General features: G+C 42.5%; 1 protein-coding gene across 1 annotated transcript in view; it reads right to left on the reverse strand.

Annotated features, from left to right (window-relative positions):
• Positions 1-11,837, reverse strand: part of LOC110629243 ((S)-hydroxynitrile lyase) — a 28,837-nt gene extending 17,000 nt beyond the window's left edge. The window contains 3 exon segments of the mRNA XM_043949466.1: positions 10,227-10,361; positions 10,475-10,602; positions 11,579-11,837. Of these exon segments, the coding sequence (XP_043805401.1) occupies positions 10,227-10,361; positions 10,475-10,602; positions 11,579-11,837 (522 nt within the window).
• Positions 11,838-12,209: the final 372 nt, after the last annotated feature.

The raw sequence follows: 12,209 nt of genomic DNA on the forward strand, positions 1-12,209 counted from the left end.
GCCTGCACTACGCCCCTGGCACTATGTAAGAGAAAGTCCGGGTGTGGCCTGCTCTACGCCCCCGGCACGATTGGATATGTATGATATGATATGGAAGTCTAGGTGTGCCTGCACTACGCCCCTGGCATGATTGGACTGTGTAGAGGACTAAATGGTGACAAGTTCATCCTTGATGTGATTTGTCTGTGATGTGATGCATTCCATGAAGACATGAATTTTAAATATAATGTTTTACTATTCTGCTCACTGGGCTCTAGTAGCTCACCCCATTCCCTTAATCCCCCAGGTTTGCAGGTACGAGCTAGATTAGGGAGTCATCAAGAGTAAAGTTATGATTTATGTAATAGCTAGATGTTGACATAAAAATGATGTAATGTAAAGTATAGTACAGTAATGTAATGTTATGATGTTTATTGAGGTTAGAGTTGTGCTTGACCCTAGTATATTGATTAATCCCTTTGTACATGGTATATAAAATGTTTTATCATTGTTTATGTAAACCAAACTTAAAATATATTATGTCACCCCATTGGAGCTTGATGAGGATTCCAATGTGGGGTGGATGACTATACTTATGAGTTGTGCATGCACAGGTTGAGTTTGGTAAAGTAATGAGAAAAGTTCAAATTTTTATGTATATGTTAATCATGTATGGGATTTAACAGGTTTACAGGATGTATGTTAGGCTTGCTACGGGTCCCGGCGGCCTTAAGCCGATCTGGATCCTAGCGTCGGTAGCGATCCATTTTTTGGGTCGTTACAGATTGGTATCAGAGCCCTAGGTTTATATGGTCGGACCTATAGTGTGTCGGGCTCATAGATGTTCTAGAAGGTCAAGCACAATAGGAAAATCGTGTTCACTAGGATAGGATGAAGAGTCCTGTCTTGATTAATGATGTGTAATGCCATAATTTTATGCATGTGCATTGATGATATGCTATGTATGTGATGTATGTGATGCGGGTTCATGTGTTTCCACATGAACCATATGATGCTAATGTTTTATGTGATGTGTGTTGTTTTTCAATAAGCAAGATGAGAGGAACTCGTCGATCTGCACGATTGACTGGAGTACCACCTCAGGACGAGGGCACGGATGCCCGTCCTCCTGCATTGCCTAGGGCAATGTCCTGCAGGTCTAGTAGGGAGAGAACATCAAGGGACGCTAGAAGGTCTTTTGATGTGAGCAGAAGGGGAACAGTGCAAGGTGGAATGTCAGAAGATGTGGGGGATGATATGGATGTGGATTAGAGGAGGGATGGCAGTCTTGGAGTGAGTATGTCTGAAGAGGGTATGGGAGAGTCTCAAGGAGGCACTCAGGCCTCGGGATTTTTTCAGCCACCCAGTACCCACGTTTTTCACAGAATCCCGGGTATTCGATGGGAGGTACATCAGATTACCCTAACTTTAACCCTTATCACTCTCACAAGCCATACCCACCGTTCTACCCACCATACCCACAGTACCCTATGTACCCACCCCCATCTTTCTACCCAGGTACAGCAAACCCTAACCCGGGGGATGCTGCACCTCCTCCACCACCAGCAGAACCCATGGTCCCAGAAATCCAAGTACCTAAACCTAGCTCATCTGGAGGGAGCAAAGTCAAGATGACCGATTACATGAAGCTGGGTGCTCCCCAGTATGAAACAGGTGATGACCCATTTGAGTACCTTGGGAGGGTCAAGATGATTACAGATGAGATAGGAGCTGATGACTGTAGAGCCATTTAGATGGCTGGGTTCACACTGAAGTGCAAGAAGGCCCGTGAGTGGTTCAAAAACTATGTGAACCCGAGGGTGGATAGTCTTTCATGGGAGGAGTTTGCAAATGAGTTTGCAGGATGGGCTTTCCCTGACAGTTCAAGGGAGTTGAAGATGATTGAATTTGAGCAGTTGAGGCAGTCAGAGGAGATGAGTGTGGATGAGTACACAGATAGGTTCTTGGAGCTGTTGCCATTTGCTGGGCAGAATCTTGACACAGATCAAAAGAAGTCTAGGAGGTATATCATGAGGCTTCAAGGATCCAGTCAGCAGAGAGGGAGAGTTTCCATGCCATAGTGGATATGGCCCGGAGGATGGAGGCTAGTGCAATAATCGAAGGAAAGGTTAAACAGTCAGTGGCACAGTCTTCTGGTTCCAAGACCCTTGGCGGGGGAAGGTTGGACTCCTCTTCTATGAATGCAGCAGCTTTAGGTGAAAAGAAAAAGTGGGACAGAGGCCCCAAGAAGTCTAAGAAGAACAAGTTATGGAACAAGATCAAGTCAGGTCTGGGATTAGGGAGTGGCTCGAGCTCAGGTGCAGACAATGCAATATGTATGAAGTGTGGGAAGCCACATAAGGGAGTATGTCGGTTTGGGACGACAACCTGCTTTAGATGTGGGCAGGAGGGACACATGGCACAGGAGTGTCCTAGAGCAGCTTTTGTGGCACAGTCTCAGCAGACAACTTCTGGTAGTGTGGCTCAGCCAGTAGCTCCAGCCGCGACTCAGGCTAGTGGCAGAGGCAGAGGGAGAGGGGCAGCCTCTTCTTCAGCGGGTTTCAGGGGTGAAGGTCCATCAGCTCCAGCACGGATCTTCACGATGACTCAGCAGGAGGCGAACACATCTAATACCGTGGTGTTAGGTAATCTCATCATTGGTTGTTAAGATGTTTATGCCTTAATGGACCCTAGTGCATCTCATTCTTTTATTGCTCCGAGAGCCGTCGAGAGGTTGGGTTTGATGGTCTCTGGGTTAGAGTGTCCCCTATGAGTCAGTGGACCCAAGTGTAACCCGTCAGTGGCAAAGTCAGTCTGCCAGTGTAGTCCAGTTTTTGTTGAGGGGAGATGCCTTTCAGCCGACCTTGTGGTTCTAGAGTTGACAGATTTTGACGTCATTCTAGGGATGGATTGGCTATCTACCCATGGTGCTACCTTGGACTGCAGAGACAAGGTAGTCAGGTTCAGAGGATAGGATGGGTCAGAGGTTGTCTTCATAGGAGACAGGAGGGGTACACCTAGAGGTTTGATATCAGCCCTACAGGCTCGTAGGCTGCTCAGGAGGGGTTGTCAGGGTTTTCTAGCTCATGTGAGAGAGCTGGATAGTCATGTCAGAGAGCCCGCCTCAGTGCCCGTGGTCAGTGAGTTTTTAGATGTTTTCCCAAACGAGCTGCCAGGTTTACCACCTGCTAGGGAGATAGAGTTCGAAATTGAATTGATGCCTGGAACCAGACCGATCTCTATCCCTCCCTACAGGATGGCACCGGCAGAATTGAAGGAGCTTAAGGAGCAATTGTAAGAGCTGATAGATAAGGGCTTCATCTGACCGAGTACCTCACCTTAGGGTGCTCCAGTGTTGTTTGTGAAAAAGAAGGATGGATCCCTTAGACTTTGTATCGACTACAGGCAGTTGAACAAAGTCACTACCAAGAATAAGTACCCGTTGCCAAGGATCGACGATCTATTCGACCAGCTAGCAGGAATAGGTTGTTTCTCCAAGATAGATCTGAGATCCGGGTACCATCAGCTGAGGATAAGAGAAGAGGATGTACCGAAGACAGCATTCAGGACCAGATATGGGCATTATGAGTTCCTCGTAATGTCGTTCGGGTTAACTAATGCCCCTGCAGCATTCATGGACCTTATGAACAGAGTTTTTAGTCAGTATCTGGATCACTTTGTTATTGTCTTCATAGATGATATCTTAGTGTATTCCAGAAATGCAGAGGAGCATGTCCATCATCTGAGGATAGTCTTGCAGACCTTGAGGGAACATGGCTTGTATGCCAAGTTCTCCAAGTGTGAGTTCTGGTTGAGGAGCATCTCTTTCTTGGGGCATGTTGTGTCAGAAAATGGAATAGAGGTGGACCCCAAGAAGGTGGAAGCCGTAGCTAACTGGCCTAGACCCACTACAGTGACAGAGATCAAGAGCTTCTTGGGTTTAACAGGTTACTACAGGAGGTTCGTTCAGGACTTCTCTAAAATTGCAGCTCCTATGACCAGACTGACTAAGAAGAACCAGACGTTTGTGTGGACCGACCAGTGTGAAGAGAGCTTTGAAGAGCTAAAGAAGAGGTTGACGTCGGCACCGGTGTTAGCTCTGCCAACTAGTAATGAAGACTTCACAGTATATTGTGATGCGTCCCGTGTGGGACTAGGTTGTGTGCTGATGCAGAATGAAAGGGTAATTGCTTATGCTTCTAGGCAGCTGAAGAAGCACGAGTTGAATTACCCTACACATGACCTAGAAATGGCAGCGGTGATCTTTGCACTCAAGATGTGGAGGCATTACCTTTATGGGGTAAAATGTGAGATCTTTACAGATCATAAGAGCCTGTAGTACATCTTGAGTCAGAGAGAGTTGAATCTGAGGCAAAGGAGATGGGTAGAACTGCTTAGTGACTATGATTGCAAGATTCAGTACCATCCGGATAAGGCGAATGTTGTGGCAGACGCCTTAAGCCGGAAATCACTTGGCAGTTTGTCCCATATTTCAGCAGAGAGAAGACCAGTGGTGAGGCAGTTCTTCGAGCTCATTAATGAAGGTTTGCAGTTAGAGTTGTCTGGTACAGGTGCTTTGATAGCCCAAATGAGAGTGACGCCTGTGTTTCTGGAGCAGGTGGCTCAGAAACAGCACGAGGACCCAGAGTTAGTGAAGATTGCCAAGACTGTTCAGTCACGCAAGAACGAAGAGTTCAAATTTGACAGCAAGGGGATCCTCCGCTATGGGAATAGATTGTTTGTACCAGATGACGTGGGTCTGAAGGGAGACATTATGAGAGAGGCTCATAATGCCAGATACAGTGTTCACCCTAGAGCCACCAAAATGTATCAGGATTTGAAGAGAGTGTATTGGTGGCCAGCTATGAAAAGAGAAGTGGCACAGTTTGTGTCAGCCTGCGAAGTGTGTCAGAGGGTGAAGCTGGAACATCAGAAGCCGGCTGGAATGCTCAACTCACTACCTATTCCAGAGTGGAAATGGGAGAATATAGCTATGGACTTCGTGGTGGAATTACCGGCGACGTCTAACAGATTGGACTCCATATGGGTGATTGTGGACTGACTAACCAAATCTGCTCACTTCATCCCTGTCAGGAGTGGCTATTCTGTAGACAAGTTGGCGCAGGTGTATGTTGATGAGGTAGTCAAGTTGCATGGGGTTCCTGTTTCAATAGTGTCTGATGGAGGACCCCAGTTAACCTCCAGATTTTGGCGGAGTCTTCAGAATGCCATGGGTACCAGGTTGGATTTTAGCACTGCTTTCCATCCACAGACGGACGGACAATCAGAAAGGACCATCCAGACAATAGAGGATATGCTCAGAATGTGTGTCCTAGATTTTGGCGGTTCTTGGAGGCAGCATCTACCTTTGATGGAGTTTGCCTACAATAACAGCCATCATGCTAGCATAGGAATGGCTCCATATGAAGCTTTGTATGGAAGGAAGTGCAGGTCGCCTGTCTGTTGGGAAGAAGTTGGAGAAAGGGCCTTGGCAGGGCCTGAGCTAGTAGAGATCACCAGCAGAGCGGTGCCCATAATCAGAGAAAGGATCAAGACTGCTGCAAGCAGGCAAAAGAGTTATACAGATATCTGCAGAAGGCAAGTAGAATTTCAGGAGGGGGATTTGGTATTGCTCAAAGTGTCTCCTATGAAAGGGGTGATTCAATTCGGGAAGAAAGGTAAGCTAGCTCCACGATACATTGGACCCTTTGAAATCTTGCAAAGGATCGGGAATGTATCGTATAAGCTAGATTTACCTACTTCAATGGAGAGAATCCATCCGGTTTTCCATGTTTCCATGTTAAGAAAGTTCGTGTCAGATCCGGGCAAGGTTCTTAGTGAGCCTGATGTGGAGATCCAAGAAGATCTCACCTATGTTGAGCAGCCAGTACGGATCCTAAACACCCAGATCAGAAAGCTAAGAAACAAGGAAATTCCGATGGTGAAAGTCCTTTGGAATCACCACAACATTGAGGAGTGTACCTGGGAGACACGGGAGTCCATGCTCCAGCAATATTCTCATCTCTTCTAAGGTTAGTGTTATGTGTTTCATGTGTATGTTTATGATTGATGCTATGCATGTGTTTGTTTGGTGAACATTCGGGGACGAATGTTCTTAAGGGGGGAAGAATGTAATACCCGGCTAGACTCCGGTATCGAAATTCCTACCGTCCGGTAGAATCTCGGATGTCGGAAACCTCTAGAAGGGTAAAATCATATTTTCATAAAATATTTTAATGTGTTTTATGATTTTAAGTAAGAAAGAAGTTGAGTTTTGAATGAAAAAGACCATAGAGGCATTTCCAGGTTCGGCCGCCGAACATGGGATAGTTTAGGAGGGCAGGTTAGGCTTCCGAAAGTGGCTCAGGTTCGGCCGCCGAACCTCATGTTCGGCTGCCGAACTTGCATGAGTTTTGGAGGCACTTTAGGCTTCCGAAGGTGGTCTGGCCAGCCCCTATAAAAGGGCTCCATAGCCGAAACGGGCAAGCTTTCTCCCCATTTTCGGCCAACGGTGAGTCCATGCTCTCTCATGATTGATTTTTGATGTTTTCCTCCAATCTTTCGAGTTTTAACAAGTTTTACCTTGGTTTGAAGATATTTGAGCAAAAAGAGCAAGTTTTGAAGCTTGGAGACCTAAGGAGTTAGATCTCCCCCATCTCCGAGTTAGATCGCCTCTCCTCTCGATCCTCAAGAGGTAAGAGTAGATCTTTAGCTCATTCTATGTTTTAAATAAGTTTTATAAGATTTGTGGGGTAGAAATGCATGTTTAGGTTATTATTGAGTTTATGGGTTAATGTTGAGTTTTGAGCAATGTATGTTGTATATATATGTTTGATGTGTTTTGGTTGGGGTTTAGGCTAGTTTAAGACCCCTTTTTGCTTATGGAAGTATGTATGCATGTTTTGGAAGTGTTGGTTTTGAGTTGGAATGGTTTGGGAGGCAAATGTGCATTGTGGAGGCTGAGTTCTGCCCTTTGGAAGAACTCAGGTTCGGCAGTCGAAGGGACTTTCGGCCGCCAAACCTGCCTGTGGAGGCCAGCCTTTGGCTGCCGAACCCTGCCCCTGAAAGTGGAATTTCGGCTCTGGAAGGGAGTTTCGACCGCCGAAGGTGCCGCCTAACATGCATGAGTTTCGTCCCTAGAAGGAACCTTCGGCCGCCGAAGGTGCATGACTTTCGGCTCTGGAGGGACTTTCGGCCGCCGAACCTGCCGCCAAAAAGTGCCCTGTTCAGCCTTCCTTTGCATGATTTTCTATGCATGTTTGTGATGTTTTAGGGGGGTGTTTGGGGAGTATTTTAGAGTCATGTTCATGTATGTTTGGTCCCTCATTTGAGTCCACCTATGTAGGTTCGGACCCGAGGAACCGAGGACCCCAGTGACTCGCGGTTGTCGAAGCCGGTCAAAAATAATCTCTCTGGTTATCAACAATTTTACAACTGCAGATAGTGGTGAAAGGATCGAATCCACAGAGAATTGATTACCTATTTATTTTTCTCAACAAGACCAATAAAATAAACTGAAACAATGAGATAAAACAAAAATGGGATAAAAACTGAAAGTGGGATCAAATGAGATAAACTGAAAGCTGAATAAAAATAAATTGCAGTAAAGTAAAATGGGGGGTTTGAGATTGATTGCAATAACTAATGAGAATAATAATAGAAAGCAAATGACTAAATAAAAAGTAATTAACAATGAGAAAGCTCTAGTTGAAATATTGGATCCACTTTAGTTGTTGGGGTTGATCACAGACACTTTGCTCTTTTGGGTTGACTCAATAGATTAGTTATGGAGATGGAAGACGCTTCTCACCACCATTATCTCTCCTTATGATTAAACCAATTAGGGAACGTCCTCTAATTAATTACTAATTAACAAATTGCCAAGGAACGTCCTTGGGCCTTAGGCATCAAAACAATTGTCAATTGCATTAAGAAATAGAGAGATCCAATCCTAGCTACCCAAACGTATGGAGATAACGCTAGATCATACAATTTCCTTGGGTTTTATCCCAAGTGTTCTTATGTAAGAATAATCTAAGCAATTACGGACTTAAATCATCCAAACTAACATATTATTACTTTGCAATCAAGAATCAACGTAGATCTAAACAACAAAGCAATATTGAAATCAAGCATGAAATTGCATAAATATTGAACAACCAAAAGTTAAACAATGTTTGATCAAGTCTCCCAATCCATAAAACAACCAAAGTATCACCTAATCTTCAACTAGAATAAAAGATTTCAGCCTCTCATGGCTGAAACAAAACCAAAAATAAAAGAAAAGAAGAAAGGTAGAAGAAGAGATGTGAATTTCGTAGGTGTCTCCCAATGGGAGCTTAAGGGTCCTGTAGAGGCTTCCTATGTGGCTTTTTATAGTTGAAAAGTGTTGCCCTAGGTCATACTTACTGCCCAAGAGGTATTTTCTGCCCAAGATGTGTCTGAAAAGGAAAGAATCGCGCTTTTCGGCTTCAGAAGGAAGGCTGCGAGAAAATGCACTGCGGAAGGAAGTTGGTGCGCGCGGTTTGGTCTCCGAAAGGGAAGGAGGCACAGATTGTGCTTCCTAAATAAGTTTAGATGCTGACCTTACTTCCTAATTAGTGTAGAGGCTGCCCAAGATGCTGACCATGTGCAACTTGCTGCCCAAGTTGTTGCAGAAAAGGAAGGTGGCGCGCAGATGGCTCTCAGAAGAGGAAAGCGCGCAGATTGTTTCTGAATAGGAAGGATGCACGAATTTTGATCTTCAAAGGGGAAGATACGCTTGTCCATACATTCCTTTTTAGGTGGAGCCTCTTTTGAAATTTGAATATTGAATGCAGAAGAGGAAGAGCATCTCTTTGAGATCTTACTGCCTAAATAGGAAGATATGACTGCTGCAGTGTGTGCACATCTTTGAACAAGGAAAGAAAGATCTGCGATTTGAATTTCAAATAATCTTCTGATTGAGCTTTCCTTGTTTGCTTTTGCTTCTGCACTTTCCTCATTTGAAAACTTTCCTTTTCTGAAAACTTTCCTTATTTGGAAACTTTCATTTTTTGGCACTTTCCATATTTAGCACTTTTTAGCAGTTTTAAGAGCATTTTCTCCAGATTGTCTCTTTACACCTAATATCTGCAAAACATAATTAAAACCACAAAATTAAGTAGAAAAGATGTAAATAAACATCAAGAACATAGTGATAAAATGGACTAAAATATGCTCTATCACCCAGCAGTGAGTCAGCTGCTTCAGAGTCTTGTCAGAGCTAGCCTAAGGTGAGTAGAATGACTCTTTATGTTTCAAAGTAAATAATGAAAGTTTTAGCATGATTCACGCATCATGAATGCCATGAGATATATTAGGGTGCTTGTATTAGAATTCACGAATATGTTGCATTGCATATTATGTTGTTGATGTGGATGAATGTTGAATGATCCATTAGCCCTCATATGTTATGACATGATATAATGATGATATGATATGGAAGTCCAGGTGTGCCTGCACTACGCCCCTGGCACTATGTAAGAGAAAGTCCGGGTGTGGCCTGCACTACGCCCCCGGCACGATTGGATATGTATGATATGATATGGAAGTCCAGGTGTGCCTGCACTACGCCCCTGGCATGATTGGACTGTGTAGAGGGCTAAATGGTGACAAGTTCATCCTTGATGTGATTTGTCTGTGATGTGATGCATTCTATGAAGGCATGAATTTTAAATATAATATTTTACTATTCTGCTCACTGGGCTCTAGTAGCTCACCCCATTCCCTTAATCCCCCAGGTTTGCAGGTACGGGTTAGATCAGGGAGTCATCAAGAGTAAAGTTATGATTTATGTAATAGCTAGATGTGGACATGAAAATGATGTAATGTAAAGTATAGTACAATAATGTAATGTAATGATGTTTATTGAGGTTAGAGTTGTGCTTGACCCTAGTATGTTGATTAATCCTTTTGTACATGGTATATAAAATGTTTCATCATTGTTTATGTAAACCAAACTTAAAATATGTTATGTCACCCCATTGGAGCTTGATGAGGATTCCAATGTGGGGTTGATGACTATGCTTATGAGTTGTGCATGCACAGGTTGAGTTTGGTAAATGAATGAGAAAAGTTCAAATTTTTATGTATATGTTGATCATGTATGAGATTTAACAGGTTTACAGGATGTATGTTAGGCTTGCTACGGGTCCCGGTGGCCTTAAGCCGATTTGGATCCTAGCGTCGGTAGCGGTCCGTTTTCCGGGTCGTTACAAAATACATACCTCAGGAGGGCATATAGTATACAAATTCTCCCTCGTTAGGTTTAAGCCTAGTACCATTCCAGTTATGGTTTCACCATTGCTATTAGAAAACTCAAAATATTCGGTGTCTTTCCAATATGGAAATACGTCCATGAGCTATGTAATTACATAAGAGAGTCATTAAAAAAAATAATTAATAAAAAAATATTGTTAGAGATATAAAATTATTATGAAGAACTCATTTGTAAGTGATTAGATCTTTGGATTACCTTATCCACGACATAAGATGGCTTATTTTTAGTGTCTGGAAGTAGTGAATTTAGGAAGACACCAGCAGCAATCTTTTCACGGAATTGATCAGCAGCAATAGCAATACGGGAAAATTACTTTTTAGTCCCTGAGTTTTAACGTAATTAATATTTCTGTCCCTCTATTTTGGAGACCCAACACTTAAGTCCCTCACTTTCTTTTCTATCCAAATTCGTAGTCCTTCCGTCCAAAATAGCCGTTTGGGACACGTGAATTGACAAAATTAACCCTCACTAAAAATCCCGCTATTTCAAAATCACAAAATCTAAACCCAAATGCCTCTTCTTCTTCTTCTTCTTCTTTCTACCCTTTCTGCAACTTTTTCTTCTTCTTCTTCTTCTTTCTTCTTCTTCTTCTTCCTTCTTCTTCTTCTTTTTCCTACCCTTTCTGCAACTTCTTCTTCTTCTTCTTCTTCTTCTTCTTCTTTCTTCTTCTTTCTTCTTCTTCTTCCTACCCTTTTTGCAACTTCTTGTTCTTCTTCTTCTTCTTCTTCTTCTTCCTACCCTTTCTGCAACTTCTTCTTCTTCTTCTTCTTCTTCTTCTTCTTCTTTTTCTTCTTCTTATTCTTCACCGTAACTCCTACCCTTTCTGCAACTCTCAAATAATGTTTTAGGGAGAAGAAAGATGGAAAAGAGAAAAAAAAAAAAAAGAAAAAGAAAAATCAACAATGTCAAAAGAAAATAGAGAAAATATGAGGGAGAACAAAGATGAAAAAGAGAAAAAAAAAATCAACTATGTCAAAAGGAAATAGAGAAAATATGAGGGAGAAGAAAGATGAAAAAAAGATATTGAGAAAAAAAAAGGAGAATTAACAATGGATAAAAGTAATTGGAGAAAACATGAAAGAGAAAAAAAATAGGGATTTCACATTGAGAGAAGGGTATTTTTGGAAAAAATTATCACCTCTCACCTTTGACTCTTTGACCAAACGGTTTAAATGGACGGAAGGACTACGAATTTGGACGGAAGAGAAAGTGAGAGACTTAAGTGTTGGGTCGCCAAAATAGAGGGAAAAAAGTATTAATTACGTTAAATCTCAAGGACTAAAAAGTAATTTTCCCTACCAATATTGAGTCCTCCACAACTCTCACCAACCAGAATCACTTTTTCTCCTTGTGGGAGTGACTCCATGAACGTCAATAAGGGTTCAGAATACTCATCAAATGAATTAATCTGCTCAATTTGCCTTGGGTCAACACCGCTGGCAGCAAGATCCAGTGCAGTGACCTTGTGGCCAGCTGCCTCAAGAACTGGTTTGAGCTTATACCAGATCCATGCACCATGGCAAATGGTATGAATCAGAACAAAATGAGCAACTGCCATTTTCAAATAATATCGAAATCTTTACGATGGATATATACTAGCTTTTCTTTGTGAGTAGTGCAGGTTGCGTTGCATGGATAGTTGCTATTTATAGAGAAAGAGTTCAGAATTGATCCACGTTCGCCATGCCATGCCACGACGATGATAAGCTTTTTTTAGGGAAAAAATATTATTTATTTCAAATAATTGCAATACTTGTAAGTTCATGCTATGTATTTTAAAGAAGTTCGTCTGCATGTGATCAACTCGTGTTATAATTGGGTGCTTCAGCCAATTTTTAAATTAGATATGCAAAACTATTATTAGCCAATTACAAGTAATGTTATAAAGATTATATAATTATTTATTGATCATAATTAATAAATAAAAAAT

Source organism: Manihot esculenta, chromosome 13, assembly GCF_001659605.2.
Source record: "Manihot esculenta cultivar AM560-2 chromosome 13, M.esculenta_v8, whole genome shotgun sequence".
NCBI classification, from domain to species: Eukaryota; Viridiplantae; Streptophyta; class Magnoliopsida; order Malpighiales; family Euphorbiaceae; genus Manihot; species Manihot esculenta.